The 20,524-nt window shown below is 45.9% G+C and overlaps 1 protein-coding gene across 4 annotated transcripts in view; it reads left to right on the forward strand.

Annotated features, from left to right (window-relative positions):
- The window catches only part of LOC122370670 (putative polypeptide N-acetylgalactosaminyltransferase 9), a 129,469-nt gene that overhangs the window by 99,163 nt on the left and 9,782 nt on the right, over positions 1 to 20,524 (forward strand). For 2 of the 4 annotated variants that reach the window (XM_043346476.1, XM_043346477.1), the window contains exons 4-6: positions 1,394 to 1,558; positions 4,318 to 4,466; positions 19,909 to 20,091. In XM_043346476.1, coding sequence (XP_043202411.1) covers positions 1,394 to 1,558; positions 4,318 to 4,466; positions 19,909 to 20,091 — 497 coding nt within the window. The remainder of the gene's footprint in view (positions 1 to 1,393; positions 1,559 to 4,317; positions 4,467 to 19,908; positions 20,092 to 20,524) is intronic. The other 2 variants (XM_043346479.1, XM_043346478.1) reach the window with 1 other exon arrangement.

Here is a 20,524-nt window from a genome sequence, read left to right on the forward strand (position 1 = left end):
CCGACCTGTTGACCTGACCTTAAGTCATATAAGGTCAAAATTCGCACACAGTATGCGCAATAGATGGAAAAACAGGTATGCAAAATTTGGTGGCGCTGCACGCCGCCGTTTTTCGGCTATCTGCGAAAAACCTGGGGGGGGGGGCGCAAATCGCCCCCCCCCCCCGGCCCGGCGCAGGTTAAGATTTTCAGTAGATATGGCTTAACGCTTTCCCGTTAATGCCAAAAAAAAGAAAAAAGTTTTTGCTTTATCAAAAAATAACCGGTCATAATTCTAAATTCGATTAAATATTTCTCTTGCGCTAATCATCATATCACCAAGCATTCAATCGTATCAAGAGCAACCATCTTAATTTTTAGGTCAGCGACCCCTGTTGAAACACCAGATAATCCTTTGATAGCTCATAGCACTCAGTCTACAATTTACACGGCGCATGAAAGCACAGCCATCATTAGACCATCGCGCTGCCCTCACATTCGTTAGATTCCTAACGCATCCGCTTGCTCGCCTCTCCCGGCCAGACCCGCCGGAGCACCCGGCGGCGAGGCCGTCCAGTGCTGGTCTGCGGTCACTCTCCAGCCGGCCGCTGTGTAGCTCCGCCCCCCGCGCGTGACGTCACAGGGCCGCCAGAGCCGCCAGGGCAGCTGGGGTGTGGGCTCAGCCAACTATCGAATCCAGACCGTAGCGCCACTTGGCGGCCGGGAAAGATACATATTTGACCGACTATACAGTTCACCCGTTCAATACGGAAATGTTCGTGCGTGCTCGTGATCGTTCACTCGTTCTCTTTCGTCACCCGGAGGACCATAAAGTTATTGTTCATATAAGTAAAAGTCTATTCTTGATTGAAACGGAAACGGTTAAAATGCACAAAATACGGCGGTCACAAATGCGGTTCACTGAATCGTTCTCGTAGGGCCCCGTGGCCGCGTCGTACGTAAGGCCACGTCGGCCACGTCGTGCACCGGGCCGTCGCGCACCGGTGGAGTCCCGTCGAAGACTGTCAGGCCCCCGTCCCGTCTCAGCCCTCGTGGTACGCACAACACGTGGGCATGAGAACCAGGACAGGGGCCAGATGACACATATGTGAGCGGCGTGGCGCGGCGGACCGACCGCCGCGCTCCGAGCGCCGGCCGTCTTTGCGAAGATATCAAAAATGCCTATTTGCTCGCTAACAATGATTATGTGTATATTTCTTTCAGACGGATCGCGTTGTCGTGAAATTTACTTGTATCTTCCTGTTTGTGTGTGGCAAAACAAAATGATAAACTTCCATTGCCTTTCTTACCTTACCTATATAGCTTTTTTTACACACGTTGAGGTATGCAATTCCGTAGCCAAGTCAACACTAACCATTGTCTGTCGCTCTGACCGCCGCTCCTCTCTCTTCCAGAGCACATTGGGAAGCCGCTGGAGGACTACATGGCCCAGTACCCCAAGGTGAAGGTGGTGCGCGCCCAGAAGAGGGAGGGTCTCATCCGGGCCCGTCTGCTGGGAGCCCGTCACGCCACGGCGGATGTGCTGACCTACCTGGACAGTCACTGCGAGTGCACGGAAGGTATGTAAAAATGGAGCATCAGGATAGATGGTGCGTACTGTGTTTTACGAATACCGTGGGTTTGATATTTTAGCACTGAAAGATGCTATGCAAGAATTGGCATCAGCTGACTTTTTCAGTCTATAACCAGCAATCACCCATGCATTTTCGTTAGACGTACGTTTTTCTTCCCGCGTCCCCCCCCCCCCCCCCTCCACTGTCTGTCGACACCGTTTAGCCTCGTTACGGCCTGGGTTGGCCTCCCGTCGCGTGTGTTATCCTCAATGAACGGCGCTGTACCTGGCCCCACCGAGCCCCCACTGAGGCGCGTCGTTCGAGCTAAAGACCCCGCATTGTCCCCCGTCGGTCTCGGCGACACCCGCCGACCGACGCGACGCCGCACTGAATGCTAATGAGGTGTTGGATATAATGAAGGATCAGTGCCGGGGCTAGTCGGGGTGTGAGGTAGTTTAGGGCTGCTTTTAAGCTTTTCTGTGGGTGGTTTGTGCTCAAGAGGACTATTGTGGGCCAGTATAGTGGGCTAAAGTGGGCTAGTGGGCTAAAGGTGTTTAGGTAAAAGTATTAAGTTTGGTTGTGGCAGTGGTATATTTCTTGTGGCAGCATTTAGATATACATTATAATTTAGAGTGGAAACCTGAAAGACTTCGTAATTCCTGGCGGAAAATGATGTTTTCCTCCCACGTTTCATGTTTGCAAACAGTTGGTCATTAGATGGTAGATGGTTGGACATTCGCTATGAAAGTCAATAATTAAATAACATTTTTAGCTGTATTCATTCGTGAACTTCTGCATCACCACCACAACCATATCTCTTAGGCTTTGTTTGTCCCGAAGATGTGTATTTATCATTCATTGGCTCCCCATCTGTCCAGCAATTGATCTTCCATCCCGAACTACTGTCAGCTCTTTGATGATGACTTCTGAAAGTTTCGGCACGACTTCCTATAATTTCCGCTATCTTCTCCTCGCGGAAAATCCGTTTTCAATCGGCAGTGTTCCCCGCTATCCACAGGAGCACCGGTCGCTGCTTTATCAAACGTCAAACTTTATTGTTTTTACGCCGTCCAACTTCTAAACGTTTGTTTTGAAAGCATTAGGTGGCGGCCGCGGTGGCACACTGCGCCGGAAATGGATGTGGCGGGTGAACTGCGTCACATCTGTCTCCGCCACCGCGCCGCTCCCGGTGGAATAAAACGGCGAACCCGCGGCAGCGGACTGCCTCTCCTTTCTGTTCCTTTGAGCTTTGGTCTTAGCCTCGTATCAATGGCTGTCTTCATTTCATCTCGCTAAATTTAACTCTCATTTCCTTAATGATCTCCATTCATAATTTCATTTTACACACACTCCCTATAGTTCGCGCTCGAACTCTCATTCCCTGTGACACACAATGCTCGCTGTCATATTTTTTCGTCTCGCCCCTTGAAGAGCGGGGATAAATGAAGCGTGAAGAGCGGTGAATAGTGTCGCGATTGGAATTCCGGGACGTCGCCGGGTGGCGACTTGACGCCTGTTTGATGGAAAAGGTATAACCTATCTGCGGCGAGTTGGGTGGTTTCGGCAGCACATGTGTGCCGTTTGATGCGCCGAAGAGACGTCACACGTCTCATGCTTGGTGGGGTGGGATGATGGGGAGGTGGCGATCGAGGATGATACGAGTATGCAGACGTTTTGGTATTGATTTGTGCTGATGTGACAGGTCTGCACGGATTTCCGCTCGGGGGGAGACAGTTGGCTTGTTACAGGTGTTGTGTTTCTTTTGGAGGACGGACAACTGTAAAACCTACATGTGTGTCTGAACGTGTCATATTGTAGGTGAAGGCCCGTAAATAAAAATACTTTCTTGTCCAGTAATTTTTATTTGCATCGCTCCCATATGTTATGCGGTACAGTATACCTTCAGGCGCATACTGCAGAGACATCTAGCGGCAGCGGTATAACATAGGTTCGGAGATTGCGGTACAGCATAGCTTCAGGCGCTCACCGTAGTGACATCTAGCGTCAGCTATGTGACTGTAGATATTTTAGCAGCACTAAGCCTGTAGAACCAACAGGAAGGGCACCGAGTTAGGGTTATCTGCAACACCAACTGCGGTATTTTATTGTCCGGCCATCCACTCGGCTTCTACCTACTGGCACTGGTCATGGCTGATTATTCAAGTAATCCACCATGCACCCGCGCAGATCGTCCCACTTATCCTAAGAGCTTCGGCGATCTCGCGCTTGAATGACACAATGTTATTCGACACATGACTTTTGTTTGACGTTGTTGGGTGATCAAGCCCGTCCGTTACGCGGCGGGGAAGTGTCTCTGGCCTTCCGGGGATGATTTATGCAGTGGCGGCTGATGCTGGGGCGTGTTGGGGCCGTAAAATGTGCTCGTGGGAGTGAAATGACGCCGCGACAGAGAGGAAGACGTTCACTCGGTTCAGTGTCTCAGATGCAGTTCAAAGGCCGTGTTTGGATGACGTTGATATATGCGGATAAAGACGAACTTCATTCAACACCGTCCATGATGCAACGGCCAATTGTTACCTGACTAAGTTCAATGCAATGCAATCATGTTGTTCTTATTCGGATTGCGAGCGAAGAAATTTCATTTCCTTAATCCTATGCATTCCTGTAACCATACCAGAACTGGCTCCTAAACGGATGTCACATGCATGACATTAGCCGTCGTACAAATTGAGTAGGTATAGCGGACGTGGTGTTTAGATCTCTCTATCTATTAGCTAACATATCGACCTTTCCATCATTGCCAGGCTGGCTGGAGCCGCTGCTGGACGAGATTGCCAAAAACCGTACAACAGTGGTGTGTCCTGTAATTGACGTCATCGATGACACGACGCTGGAGTACCACTACCAGAAGGCCTCGGGAACTTCGGTGGGCGGCTTCGACTGGAACCTGCAGGTCAGTCTGACTGGGAATAGTACCTTACATTTTCGGGAAATTGGCTAGTGATATGTGTGCAATGTGCAATGTGTGTTGGGTGTTGGGTGTTGGGGGAGTGGGGCTAAGAAGATGAATCTTACAAAAGCTTGAATTGTGATAAGCGCTCTTTTTAAGATCCTAAAAAAACAATCACGATGCGAAAAAAGCTTAGGTCTCTGAAATCGGTGACATCAACTTCTCACTTCTACCGCCTTAGCCGCCCGTGGTCTATGTGTTCCATCAGCTGAGTTGCAGTTCCCCGTCCCTCAGGGAACTCATATAGCAGCGGTTCTCGGCAGGATTAGTGGGAATCATTTCTCGCCCCAGCCTCGCGGGCTCAGAATGTAAATGAAGCCTTCTTTTATCCATCGGCGCCGCGCGCTGGTTTCATCTCGCCGAATGAGAGGTATTTTTGTTCTCAGACAGTCAATGAATGCAGAAAGACGGGATTGAGTTAAGCCACGCGGCGGAAAAGTGAACTGGAATTGAATAGCATCGCTCTGAACTGTGTAATTGATTAAATGTAGTCTCTGTAGCTGGGCCCCAACTGGTGTTTTCCTGCGGCTTCAGCCGAGTATTGACTTCCCGCGCTGGCTGCCTATGTTTGGTGGTCCGCTCGGAATTATACGAAGCTGGCCGTGTTTGGTTGTTAGGCAATTTGTCGGTTTTAAGATACTGCTTTCGATCTGACTTTAATGTGTGTTGCTTTACCTTGTTTTGACCGACCCTTCTCCAACCAAGTGTCCAACTGGCTGTAATTATTCACACGCTACCTCAGGTATAACTACATACTCACAAATAAGTACCTTATACCTTAGAAATTGCGTCGCTTGTTCAACGCACTGATCAAAGTTGTTCAGAAGTGGTTTTACCAAAAATGACAGGAACGGTTTATTTTTGTGTCGGTGAAACCATGACCCCAAAAAGAACAGTAGCAGAGTGTCAATGGTTACAACATAGGTAGACGTATGGGCTCATGTATGTTTCGATGCAATTGATCCGTCAATCATAGGTCATAAGAATTATGCTGCACCTATCATAGCTTAGAGGTTGCATGTTTTCCTTATTTATTGCCTGCTGAAAGGCGTTCGTTCTAACAAATAGGTCATATTGTGTGTATAGTGTATGTAAAATGAGTTTGTCCTTGCGGGTACACTTCCTTACTTGGGTCTGTCTTGTATGGTCACTGCTTATTACCATGACTCAACTTAACTCAAACCCACCTCCTGTTTTGGCCCGCCCACCCAACAGCCGCGGCTGATTGATTGCCCAGCGAATTTCACTGACGGCGACTCTGTCAGGGAACCAAGGCTATCCCCGGGAACCCCGCCCGGCACCGCTGGCCCGTGCCCTACCCTCCGACCCACCTCGTCCTATACCCACTGCACTGACATACCCCTATTACCCGATTATATCCATTGACTAGGTTCATTGATAAGACCAAAACCATAGTCTTTTCATCGCGATATGAAGATGAGCTCGTAATTATTTTAGCAGCGACGAATCCCGATTGTCGCTTTCTGCAGATTTACCCCGTGTTTGCGTTTGTCATTTTGTATGGGATTGACTCGCGGGTAGCCGTGGAGGCAGAGCGCTACACAAACTTGGTTGGGCTGCTAGAGGCGATGTAGCATTGTTATATGAACGGTCTGCGCTGTTGGATTTGTTTTAGCCACTGCGGTGCGGAGTTGGCATTGAATTGGCTTGCCCATCGGTCGTTTTTTTAATGTTGTGGTCCTCGCTGAGTGGTGTTGCTATGGGTCTAATGGAGTTTGTTTGGGACCCTAACTTCCAAATGTACGGTAATGACTTTGTGTTGATGGTAAGTATGGGGCATGGCAAATGCACTCTGCATGCTGAATCCAACGAAGTCGTGATCGAAATTAACGTTTAATGACGTGTTTATTCGTGTCAGTGACGAGGTAAATTAAACAGCTTGAAACTTCCTTTTAGTCGACCTTTTCATGCGGAATGAACATTTGTGTGGATCTGGATTTTATCGACTGTGCAATTACGGGCGGATTAGCGTGCCCAGAATGGATTCGTCTTTAAACACCAGCTGACTTGCTGCATTTGCTTGCAGTTCGGCTCATTGCCACTGTCATTTGGCTAAATGCGTGCTCGAGTCTCTTCATAGGCATTTCTGGGAAAGTCGCAGAGTTCAACTGGTGACTGCCGGTTTATCTTCATATCTAGTCTTATATTCATCAAAGAGTAATTAATAATTACAAAACATAACCTACACATAGCGATTTACATGACGCTATTTACAGAAAGGTCCCTAGTAAGGCTTGTGTCATCGTATCTATATAAAAGCGTACTTACACACATTTGTCGTTATGTATTCGTTGCGGCGAGCTGGAGTTATTAGCTCTATGATTTGTGTCCGTCATTCAGTAAAGCTGTCCAACTGAAGCGCATCGTCCTGAAGGTCTCGTTGGTTGACGATGCGCGGTGAAGCCAGTCAGAATCCCACGACATCGGGCTCATGCCCTGTGAATGTGTTGTAAGGTGATGGTAATGGGAACGAGTTGTGTCATATCTTTACTGAACTCTGGTTTGTTACGCTAGGGCTAGTGATTACGTTCAGTGATACTCGTATACCACAAGTATGTACTATTGAGCGCAGAATCCGCGCTCATACCGGGACCGAAGCGGGACAGGTCTGGTGTATCAGAGAGTGTACCGATAGTGCGCTGCGGAACAGTATCCCATCCAGGCGGCTGCTGTCTGGTGAACTTGGGTCAGCCGCCGAACGGAAGGCAGCCGCCCCGGCCTCCCTCTCCCCGAATGGGGGAGGGAGGCCGGGGAAGGGGAGTGATTCATGCAGTCACAGCCCGCGCGGAGTTAGTGCGGCAGTGTGTACTGTGTATATTGGGATTATTTCTCCAGCAAAGTTTTGGGTTTGCTTGAAGTCCACTGATCACGGTGGCTGTTTGCGGGGAGCGGGCCCGGGCGGTGTAGCAGATAGCTGTTCCCCTACACAGGCAGGCCACAGACATGGTGAAACGGTGTATAACTGTAATATGGCCGACCAGCCGGGGAAAGACCCCTTTCTGTAGGAATGCGATTAAAGAGGCTTCTGTATTTTAAGGTGTGCCGTTACGTAGTTTCGGATCGTTCTTAAATTCCTCGCCCTCTTTGCTCTCACCGCAACGTTTTATAGAAAAACTCCTGATGTTTTTGGCCTTGCTCCTTGCTCTTAACCTTGCTCTTCCAGACCATGAGCACACTTTTCTATATTACTATAAATGGAAGTTTGCCATGTTTCTCAAAAATGCTCATCTCACCTTAACCCGCGCCCCGCTGGGCTATTCAGCCATACGCGCCCTGCTGGGGGGGGGGGGGGCAGATTCTGCCCCCCCTGTCTAACTTCCGAACCGATGGTCGTAGAAAGACGGGGAAAACGGCAATCGAAAGCTCTCAACAAGGCGGATCTTAAGAGCCCAAATTTTTTTGCTTAAGTAGGTCAGAGGTCAGGTCAAGGTCAGGTCAAGGGTACAAAATACAAGTTTCTACAGTATCGGCCTTGCACCGTAGTTGCCGAAGAATGGACTGAGACTGATTGCCCAAAACGTGTTCTTAGACTACCAAGACAATATTCATTGCACACAATGTCATTCAAAGTTCAAGGTCAAGGTCAGGTCAGGTCAGGTCAGGTCACCAAAAACAAAATATAGAAAAGGGCATGTGCGACACATGTTTTATGGGTCATTTTACTCATGGAATTCAATAGGCACACTCAATAAGTGATATGGACCACCTCTGGATGAATTTCAGGTCGAGGTCAGGTCAAGGTCAGGTCAAGTGAGGTCAAATTTTGAAGTTGGTTGCTAAGGCCTAAAAAGGTGTCTATTCGATGCAGTTTTTCACGGCGAATCGAATGGTGCTATTTTTGTTTCCGTATGAGGTCTAGAACTTCCAAAAAAATCATTTTTCAAAATTTTTGTGTGTCGTGACGTCATAAAATTTTGAATAACTCCCACATTTTTGAACCGATTCTTCTAAAAATTTGTATGTAGGTGCACATAGACCACTTCTTTGACATATATTCCGTTTTTTCGATAAACTCAAAATTTTGGATTTTATAAATATTTTCCCAAAAAAGTCAGTTTTTTGGAAAAATTTTGGCCAAAATCCAAAATTTTCAAAAAACCGAGATAGCCATTTGATAAACAAAGTAGAATCACGTATAACCTTTTTTTTGTTACGTCTTGATTCCTTTAAAAATGAAGATGTTAGCGGCGTTTGAAATTTTGCCGTTTTTGAGGCGAAAATGGCGAACATGACGTCACTAAAACGTCAATTTCTCAAAAATTATCCGACGGATTTTGCTCAAATTTTCAGGGGACGTGTCAAATTGATGTATGATAAGGTACTGAAAGTTTGACGTCGCTGGCGTAACGCGTTTAGAAGTTATTGGCGAAAAACGGGAGGGGGGCAGATTCTGCCCCCCCCCCCCCAGCGGGGCGCGGGTTAATAAGAAAATCCGTCCCTATCAAATAAGTACCGGAAGCACAAATCTCACCGTAAGTCTGAGCCGAACTATAAGCGAAAATGCCACAACTTCCCTATGGCCACCGGCATTCTGGCTGAACTAGACTTTTTGTTTCTCCAAACTATATGGTAACATAACGTCAATGTGACATAACAATTCACATTTATTGGGCATGCGTCACGAATGCGTGCCCCTCGGTATTACCGTTATGAAAGTTGCCCGAATCGGCGCTTAAGAACTTTGCAATTTAAAAATTTAACCCTCGCCCGTGGACGGCATTTCACCATCCTTTCCAGTGGAGGGGGGGGGGGGGGTACGACCCATTCTGCCGTTTCGAAACGCGTCGTCGTAGAGCCTAGCGGAAAAACAGCGTATTGCTCTCGACGAGAGCTCGCGATTGCGCATATTACTTTTGACCATAGGTCAATATTTGACCTAGGTTTGGCAGGTTAAAGATCAAAGTTCGGGAAAATCGGCATTTTTAACTTTGCGCGCCTGTAGCGTCGCCGTTATGGCAGATATCGTCATGGAATTTTCACCATTGTATTTCTGGATGAATTTGGTGCATTTTGGTGTATAGTTTGTCACATTTTACGCGATAACTTCCGGGGCAGAGCGCCCGGAAGCCGGCGGGGTCGCGTTCGCGCCCCGGGTGGTCGAAAATGCCGTCTGACAGTTGGGGTCGGAAATGTGATCTAACCTGTCGGCGACTTCTCCTCGACCCTGAGACGCTCAATAAACCAAGTGCCCGAGCTTTATTTGGCCGTCAGATTCGAATTCAGGGCCAAAAATTACCGCCGGGAAGTCAAACTTCAAGAGGTCACCAGAAGTCACTGACCTGAACTAGACCTGACCTGACCTTGACCCTACATAGGTCAATGGAGGGTGTGTCAGTGCCATGTCAGTCACTTTTGACCCAAACAATGCCAAAGTGTAACCGATATCATCGTTAAAAGCACGAAAAACTACGATTTCGTGCAAAATCGGCCTGACCTTGTTACCTTTGTGACGTCATAGCTCTGTTACCTGACCTGACCCGGTCATTTTTTCGCCAAAAACTGCGCAAAGGATGGTCCATAAGGTAGCCGGAAAGCTGGCGGCACTACGTGCCGCCTTTTGTCGCTATTCGTGAAAAACCTCAGGAGGGTGCGGCCCTTTCCACGGGCGACAATTAAAGTAAATATCACATAGTGCACCAATCTTCCTTTTCATCTTTTGCACAACCGTTTTAGGAATCCTCAATGCAAAAGATGTCGAAGCCGGAACCGTAGTCGGTCAGAGTGAACAGTTTTATTAGTAGTCGGAGTCATTCAAAATTTGTCGAAGCCCTGGGTGCTGATAAAACTCTCGCTGTCAATGAATTAGAGTTGACTAATTCATTTTTAGAGGAAATGACTGCAATAGAGGAATGACTGTATGCTAGTAGCAGCTACGTCTAAAAACGAAGCTTAACAGTTTTTCAAATAATAAAACAAGACATGCCAGGAGTGTCAACTATATCTTCAAGTGAAGTCCTGGGGTTTGTCGGATAAAAGGTTGAGTAATCAAGTCTATTCTCATTGCACATAATCCAGCGATGCTATATACAAGTGCTGCTGATCATAGCACTCCTAACTCGCACTAATAGTTGAGACGTTTCAAGCCCCCTGAATATCACATCACGAAAAAAATCAGGCATCAGCCTCTTGTCACTGAGTCACATTTGTACTAATATACATCTTGCACACTAATCACATGTAGGTAACATAAGTAAAATTTATAAACAAAACACTGTTCTTTAACATAAGATGACATACAAACAGAACGGTTTAGTAGGAGGTGTGGCCGCCCGCTGCCTCGGAGCACTGCTCCAGCCGCTGCCTCATCGAGGCCACCAGGCTCCGGAAGTAGCCGGGGCGGCGGCGGAGCTCCTCCCATTTCACCAAGACGGCGGCCCAGAGCCCGTCCTGGTTGAGCTGCCGGGCCGGCTGGCGCAGCTCCTCCTCCAGCTCATGAACCATTAGAGACCACACATTTTCGATAGGGTTCAGGTCTGGGCTCATTGAGGGCCAGGGGATGGCAAGAACCTGCGAACAAAACCATGTTTGTTACTCACTGTAACGTGATATAGGTTGACACATCGGTCATGACTATGAAGCTGGTGCAACGAATAACACCTGTTGGAAAGTGTTTGATCATTACTGAGCAATTTTGTAAGGCATCTTAAGTTCTTAACGTTTTAAATAACTTTTTAAGTAAGTTAATTGTTTAAGCTATCTCAATAAGTTTATAACAGGCGGGGACGATGCGACCAGGGGCAAAGCGGCCTCCCGCACATAGCCGTAGGCCTCGCCTCCTCTAATTGGGATGCATTGCGGTTGGGGTGAAAATGAATAAACAGATAAATAAATTAACAGCATCTCAAGATTTTTTTAAATAATGCCATCAGGTCACCGGTCACCTAGCTAAACCATACCACAACTTTAGGCCGCCCCACACTGGACCTCGCATGCGGGTTTTGAGTTTGCGGGCATAATACTAACTCATAGAGTAATTAGACCGTACCCTCATGGTCACTTCATGAATGCTGTGGAGCCGGTACACCTTCAGAAAACTACATATAGTCGCAATACCAGCATGAACGAACCAAAATTCGACTGCAACGAAAAACCCGCAAACCTCGTAGAGCTTGCAGACCTCGCAGCGAGGAAAATCGAAAGTTGACTCAAAATCAACTTTTGGAATGCGATGCAAGGTAGCTCGGAAGCTAAAAACATGCAGACTCGCTTGTTAGATAGTAGTGTGGGCCGCTCAGCTACAGATTGTATTATTTGATTTTGAAGAAACCCGAAAACCCAAAAACTCGCAACCCGCATGCGAGGTCCAGTGTGGGGCAGCCTTCAGAGTTAGCAGCCATTATAGGTTTATGATGCCACTTACTGAGTTTGCGTGGTCTTCGAACCACTGCTTGACTGCCCTCGCTGTGTGGATAGGGGCGTTGTCTTGCATTATAGTCCAGGTCGCTCCTCGTCGGGGCGCATTTCCTCCACGGAAGGCAAAAACACCTGCCGGAGTAGTGAAGACATATTTAATAACAATGAAAAATGCACATGTCACAAGGGTATACAGTCAACTCAACCAGTGACAACTTAACCAACGTGGTTTGTGACAATAGAGCCAATGCATTTAGCACACTGGTTGAGTTGTCACTGGTTGTCACTGGTTGTCACTGGTTGAAATGTCGCTGGTTGAGTTGTCACTGGCTGAGTTGTTACTGGTTGAGTTGTCACTGGTTCAGATGTCACTGGTTCAGTTGTCACTGATTGAAATGTCACTGGTTGAGTAGTTGTCACTGGTTTGACCTGCTTGAAATGTCACTGGTGGAATTGACATGCAACCGTTTGCAAGAGTGCGGGGAAGACGGCGTGCTGGGCAAAAAACGATATCTACCTGGATATGACTTGTGCAATCGAACGTTTACTGGCATTTGACCTGTTACACAAAGACCATAAAACGTTTATCTTAGGTTTTGTCTCTTAGACACCCAGAGGGCAGGAAACCGCCAACCATTGTTCAGTTGGTTCGATTTTTTATGTGCTCTGATTTTGTCTCACAAACTTTGCAAGCATTCAACATGAACATAAAGTGTTTGAGCTGTGGCTCTTGCGATATTAAAGGGACCCTCCCACCTTCAAAAAAGTTAATGAATTGGCATGAAAGTGATGTCGCTCGGTTCAGCAAGAGCAAAAACGAATATCTACCAAATTTCATCGAAAAATATTCACCGGTTTTCAAGATATTAGACTTTTACCTTTGTTTACTTTTTGGGATCTCCGCTGTTCCTAGCGACTTTATTTGAAAGTGCGGCATTTGTTGCGCGCAAAGCAGCATATACCACCGCGTGCTACAAAACGTTTTAGTCAAACATTTAAAAATCGTTAGATATCTGCGCTGACGTCACACATTCAGAGGGGTATTCCTATGCATTAGCCCCTCTGAATCAAAATGCTGCAATTTTGAAATTCAATATTTCCGATTTAAGGCATTTCTCGATGTTGTGAGTGCCGAAACCGGTAATTGTGAGCCAGGGACCCCATTTTGGCTATCTCAACTCAAATCTAATGTTAAGGTGGGAGGGTCCCTTTATTTTTTTTTTTTTTATTTTTTTTTCAGCATCAGTTTATTATATACCATTCAGCGGACACAGCTCACAATATACAGCGCCGTGGTCTTAATCCAACGTGATCAGCAAAAACCCAACGCGGTACGGGCCCGCTGTGGACACTGTCAGTGGCCGCACCGAGCATTGAGTACCGCAGGCAGCGGTACACAGTACCAAGGGTACGCAGTACTTCGGTACACAGTACACTGGCACTCAGAGATACAGACACTCAGCTCGGTACGACCCCTCGCGCGGCGGTCTTAGCTACTCCAGCTGAGCAGCGCGCACATACATACAAACAGAAATACAGCCCACCGCGGCCCGGCACTTCGGTAGAGAGATCGTCACATGCGGCCTTTGGCGCCTGTCCTCCACAAGTACAGCACATTTTCCGTGTCCGCTTCTCTCTTGTCACGCTACTATCGCGTCCGTCTAGAGTTGTCGCTCACACTAAACCCCACAGAACCCAGTGTGTGTGGGTGTGTGTGGGCGTGTGTGTGTGTGTGTGTGTAGGGGTGTGTGTGGGTGTGTGTAGGTGTGTATGCGTGTGTGTGCGTGTGCGTGTGCGTTGGTGTGTGCGTGTGCGTGTTCGTGTGCGTGTGTGTGTGTGTGTGTGTGCGTGTGCGTGAACTTGTGCGTGCGTGTGCGTACGCGTGGATGTACACACCCACACGAAAGTCAGCATGCGCGCCCACGAACACTTCGTACTTATTGTGAATGAAATGGAATTTGTAAGATATCTTGATTGCTTAGATTGATTATAGATTCAAGGTCGCTCCATTTTGCTTTGAACTTGTCAAGAGTGTTGTTCGCTTTTGCTGCGTTTCGTTCTGTTTCTACTTCTAACCTTATTATATTTATGAAGTGTGCTACCGACAGTTGTGCATTTTTAAGCTGGGTTTTATATATGGTCAGTTTGGCAATGCTAGTTATTAGTATTTCAGCTTGCGTACAATCACTTATGTTTGGAAAGAACCATGTTGCCTTTGTGATGTTGTAAGTTGTGTTGAATGCTCTTACAAGTATATTTTTCAATTCCGTAATGAACCGTTGTACATGTTCGCACCCCCAGAAAAGGTGGAACAATGTTTCGACCGAGGTAGAACAGAACGTACATCTGTTATTTTCAGATTTTTCGATTTTATGTAAAAAATATTTTGTTGGTATTATTCTAGATATTACACGAAAATGAAATGCTTGTAAGTATGTGTTCTTCGTTACCAAGCATATGTCTTTAACAGTGCCCAAGCGAAAGTGATTAATGTCGCGGTTCCACTTATATTCTAAGTTTGCATTCGTCTTTTCGTTGGCGGAGCGCAATGACGATTGAAACTCTCTGTATGCTAATCTCGAAATTTTTTGGCTTCCATTCATCAAACTTATTTTGTATGGTATCAGTGGGTATACAATCTGTGATTTGTAATTTGTATTTTTTACTATGGCTGGTAGGCTTCGTATGAGAGCTGTGTAACATAAGAAGGTCATATTTACATTATATCTACTCCTTAGCTCATCAAGTGAATACAACTTGCCTGTTTTGTTATTGATCAGGTCAGCTATAAATCGGATTCCTTTTTTATCCCAACTTGTTATTCTGCTTTTACTGAATCTGGATACATTTGTGAACCACAGTGTTTCCGTTACTATTTGTTCACTGCTAGGTTGATATAACTCGAGGAAATCTGCCCAGGCTTCGATGGCGTCTTTCCAAAATTTATTGTGTATTCCGTTACTCACGGACTTTAGCTTGCTTGGACCGAGGGTTCGAAGGTCTTCGAGAAAGGGGATGTTTTGTTTGGCTATGAGATACCATGCATGGTCACATTTGTACAGCCTTTCTATCCAAGAAATTTTCATGCTTTTTATAAACCCAAATAGGAATGTCATATTCAGCCCGTCAAAATCTTGCCGTTGTATCAGCTTCGTTCTTTTAATACGATCGTTTTTATTGTTCCAAATGAATTTGAAGAACATGCTTTGAATTCTTTCAACAACCGATTTAGGTGGATTTGGTAGTGCTATAAATATGTGCACAAGTTTGGATAGTAGAAGGGCTTTTATTACAGTTATTTTGCCTATTAAGGTAAGGTGCCTTCTATTCCATTGCAATATTTCTTTCTCAATTGAAGAAATCTTGTTGTTAATGTTATCGGTCTCTACATTTATATTGTTCCCATTAAAGTTAATCCCTAGAATCTTCAGTTCTTTAACATATTCTAAATTGTGAGAATTGGATAATTCTAGGTTGTCACTCTTTCCTAATGGTAAGCATTTTGTTTTGTCCGTATTCATTTTAAGGCCTGATGCCGAGGTAAATTTTTGTATTTCCTGTATAGCACCGCTAACGGACTGCGGCTGGCCGTCAAGAAAAAGGATGAGATCGTCAGCGTACTGGGAAAGTCTTATTTCGTTGTTGCAGGACATTGCAATACCCTTTATTAAATGTGACTTTGTAATTTGATTTGCCAGTGGCTCGACTGCCAAGTTGAATAAATAACCAGAAGCAGGATCTCCCTGTCTTATACCTCGCTTCATATAAATTTTTTCCCCGAGATATCCATCCATTTGAATCCTAGCATAGTTACTGTGATCTAGATAAATTAGATTGATAAGGAATTGATAGTATGAACCAAAATTGTACGCATCTAAAGCTTTTGATAAAAATGTCCATGAAACGGATTCGAAGGCTGCCTCGAAATCTGCTGCAAGAATCATCCCCGTTCGATTTCGCGTTTTTAGCTCTTCTATTACATCATAAACTAGTCTCGTATTTTCTCCTATAAATCGTCCTTTTATATATGCCGATTGTGTAGGTGAAATTATATCTTGCATGACGCTTTTTAATCGGTTAGTGATTGCAGACGAGATTATTTTAAAATCGACATTTAAAAGTGAAATTGGTCTCCAGTGTCTTACTGAGTTTAATGGTTTGCCCGCTTTCGGAATAAAAGTGATTACACTTTCACGGTGACTTAGTGGTAGTGTACCGTTCCGGATACTTTCTTCTAGAGTTCTAAATAAAAATATACCAATGTAGTCCCAGAAATGCCTGAAAAAATCAGCCGTGAATCCATTGGAACCCGGAGACTTTCCTTTCTTCATATTTTTTAAAGCAGTACAAAGTTCAGCAAAAGTTAAAGGTTCATCTAATTTTCTCTTTTGTGATTCGCTTAATTTGTTTGTTACATTTTGTTCAATGTATTCCGAAGCGTCGGAAGGTTCGATAAAATCATTATACCTACTGTTTAGGTGATTTGTGAATTCTGAAAGGATTTCTTCTTTTCTTGTAATGGATTGGCCGTTAACTGTTAATGATTGAATGGATTTTCGTATAGCGTTTCTTTTTTCAAGAGATAGAAAAAAGTTAGAGCATCTTTCTCCTTCTTCATGATACCTTACTCGTGACCTCGTAATTGCACCCTTAATTTTGGGCTCCCTTATTTTTTCCAGTCTTTCTTGAGCATTTAGCAAATTCTGCAAATCTGCGTTTGCACCTGTCTGCGTAAAAATTTCCTGCAAACTCGAAATTTCGCTAATAGCAGCATTCTCCTCTGCCCGGGATTCCCTAGCCTTTTGTTTCGAATATTTGACAGTTTCTCCTCTAATAAGCATTAGCAAGGTTTCATAAAATAGGCTGATATTGACAACAAAATGTATGTCTTTGAAGTTCGTTGGATCGGAAAGAAATGCTTTAGAGTAAACAGGAACAGCGTATTGTTCTATTACATTCACTATGTAGGACTTCATCAGAGTTGAGTACTTATCGTCATGTAACAATGATTCATTGAATTTCCACAGGCCAGGTCCCCGTTTGTAGTTCATCGCTTTTAAAGTCAGTGAAATTTGAGAGTGATCTGTCCTGTATCCTGCAAGTATGTTTGTTTCACTGATATGGCTTAGTAAATGCTCACTTACAAAAAACATGTCTAGCCTTCCATATTTGATTGGGCAGCGTCTCGTCCACGTATACGCTCGGTCTTGTGGATGCATATGCCTCCAGCTGTCTACTAGGCCGTATTTCGTTGTAATATGTACAAGTTCTTTTTTTGCATGAACGTTTGTTTCACTTACATAGTTTGAATCTTGTTCTCGGTCCATTACGAGGTTGAAATCACCGCCAATTATTATATTTTCTTGCGGTAATTCTTGGAGGAGAGTATCTATATGTTTGTAGAAAGATGGAGTATCATCGTTGGGGCCATAGACATTAACTAACGTCAGAATGTTGTTATTTAATTTAACTACAACCGCCACAAGGTTACCATTCTCACTACAATGTTCTGAAATCAGGTCGAATGCTAGGGTATGTTTCATCAGTATCGCTGTACCTCTACTGTTCCCGGCCTTACAAGAATGGTAGGCGTTACCAGCCCACAGCGTATTGAAATACTGGGTTCTATATTCAGTCATATGCGTTTCTTGTAAAAATATAATGTCAGCCGAGCTGTTTCGTAAATAGTTAACGACGTCTCTCCGCTTTTGTTGTTGCGCTAGTCCCCTACAATTCATCGAAATGATTTTTAGGTCAGCCATACTATTTTATTAGAAGATGCAATCGCTCTTGTGGGCACGCACGCCGACGATCGTGTGAGTGTGTAGGTGTGTGCGTGTGTGTAGGTGTGTGCGTGTGCGTGTGCGTCCGCGTGCGCGTGCGTGTGGGCGTGTACGTGTGTGCGTCTGGGAGCCCCCACCCTCCCCACCCCAGATAACCATGAGCCAACGACCAAAACGAGCAATTAACAGCGCAACACCGGACTGGGCGACCGGCGGAACGCCGGGCGGCGATCGCCTTTTCACTTAACCTAATGATATCGTTACCAAACCATTCAGGTGTGTTTGTTAACGTATGCAACGATAAGACAAACTATTGAACACTAAGATCACGTTTAGCGAAAGTACTAGTGAAGTCTCGCGGTGGAGGCTCCGGCAGGACTCACCGACCGACGCAAGGCGGCGCCACCGCAGCCGCCGGCGGCCGGGCCGAGCCGCGGCCGAGTCCGACGTGTAGAAGGCGCCCGCGCCGTAGCCAGCCCGGCCGCCGGCGCCAGCAGAGCCGCGCCACCAGACGCCAGCCGGGAGCCACCAACAATGAGGACGTACTATTTGTCTGCAAAAGACATTCATATATTAACATAACAGCACTAATTATGAGGGCAACAACAAACACAGGAGCGCGTATTCTAACTGCTGAGACTCTTATCGATGTAGTTACGAATTTAGGAAGCCTGCCGATACAAACACTTGGCAATTAGATCATTATGCACATTGGAAGCAAAACAAAAAGTGACAGAACTTATCGACCGGCGCCAGTCGCGCCGCCGCAGCCGCCATGGGAGGGTCCCTTTAAGCGAGATCCGAAAAAATACTCGCTATTATTATCAATCCTATCTTGAAGTAAATAGTTTGACACTTTTCTAATTTGAAAATGTTTGAAAAAGACCTGTGGTCGAAATAAATATTACATTCTGTCAAGTAAAGTATATATTTGTACAGCATTAGTTTTGGTAATTATCGAGGAAAAAAGGTCATGTTTTTACATTTTCTACTATTTATAAACATGTTCCTCGTACAAGCACTAACCTCATTAAATAGTTTGACACGTTTAATCAATTAGACATGCTGTTTAATCGACATATTATCATTATATGCTGGCCCGATTAGTCATTATGGCGATATTATCATTATGCTGGCCCGATTAGTCATCTGATACTACACGCTCGTCTTGACCTAGAAATGCAGAGACAACAACAAATAATAAAAGAAAAGTACGAACCTCCACCATGCGCCTGTCTTCCTCCTCCGTCGTCTTCCGTTTTCTTCCACACTTATCATAGCGCGCTTTCAAACCCCTTTCCCCTTCCTGCTCATAACGGTGTTTCCACCGTCTGGCAGTAGTTAGAGCTACACCGAGAATCTCTGCCGCCTGCTTGACAGAGTGACCTTGATCGAAAAGCAAGATGAGCCTGCCCTTGTCAAGATCACTGAGGTGTGCCATCACGCTCACGTTGACGTCTAGCCGCACACACTCCACGCGGGCTGCGGTCGCATACTGCGGCTCTCCTTCCCCGGCTTTCCGCCCCACTCGGAACAGAAACAGCCAGGTCATGTCATTCCGTGACCCTCAAAGGATACTGTGCCGCATCACACTAATCGGTACACTCTCTGACACACCAGGCCTGCCCCGCCGTGGCCCAGCCCCGGTCCCGGTATGAGCGCGGATTCTGCGCTCAATAGTACGTAGGTACCACAAAGCGAGCGGCATTGATGCTAATTGTCGGCTGCTGAGAAGGAATCATGGACATTTGCTGTTTGCACTTAACATTTTTAATGCTTTGTGACCGATATTCAAAGCTTAAGTTGTGTAGTAAACCAACGATTTTTCGTGTCCATTTGTATATGTATATCGCTTTTTAGAGCTTCGATGTATGTTGTAACGCCGGTGGAGTATATTTGAGCGTCAATCCAGCATTCTTTATTTGCTGCCTGGTTTGTTGTTTCCAGGTCGCATTTTGTAATGTTATGACTTCCCGTCCGTTCGCTTTGATTTTGTTGGCTCGGAACAAACATGATGTCGCCTTGTTTGAGTACCGCTAGACACGCAGTCTAGGATAAAATCGCCTCCGTGGAAGGGAAAACAAGACCAAGCGCGCTGTTTAAATGAATGCTGCTCTTAGGATGAACTTCTTTAAACGGGCTCTAAGAGTAAACGTATGTTACTGAAATGGGATCAGCGGCACCTATCACCGATTGACTGACCAGCCGCCCATCTCCGTCTGTTGCAGTTTAACTGGCACGCCATCCCTGACCGAGAGAAGCGGCTGCACTCTCACCCCTCTGAGCCGGTGGCGTCCCCGACCATGGCTGGAGGTCTGTTTGCCATCGATAGGAAGTGGTTCGAGACGCTGGGCACCTATGACGAGGGCTTTGACATCTGGGGAGGCGAGAATCTCGAGCTGAGCTTCAAGGTGAGAACCTGCGAGAAGAGTGTAGGTGAGACGGTGGGCTCGAGTGCGAGGAGTTAGGTGAGAAAGTGGGCTCGAGTGCGAGTATGGGTGAGACGGTTGGCTTCAGTGTGAGCACAGGTTGGCTCGAGTGCGAAGAGTTAGGTGAGGGATGGATTCGAAGGGATATTCGGGTGTGCTGGTCACCGGTGTGAGCTTGGATCCGGGCGACTTTTAGCGATGGGTGATACGAGTGAAATCAGAAATAGATAAGCTAAAACAGTCAGCTTGCAGTCGAAAGGTTTACAAAACTTCAGTGACAGGCAATTTGCGTTTTAGACGGCAAGCGAAATTGATGTTCTTTTTACTTTCTCGGATAGGTAGGTTTATTTTGCAGACCGTCTTGAATTCTCTTTATAATTAATATGGTTTGACGTTTCTACCGAAGCCTGGTCAT

Source organism: Amphibalanus amphitrite, unplaced genomic scaffold (genome assembly GCF_019059575.1).
Source record: "Amphibalanus amphitrite isolate SeventyFive unplaced genomic scaffold, NRLGWU_Aamphi_draft 001158F_arrow, whole genome shotgun sequence".
Classification (NCBI taxonomy): Eukaryota; Metazoa; Arthropoda; class Thecostraca; order Balanomorpha; family Balanidae; genus Amphibalanus; species Amphibalanus amphitrite.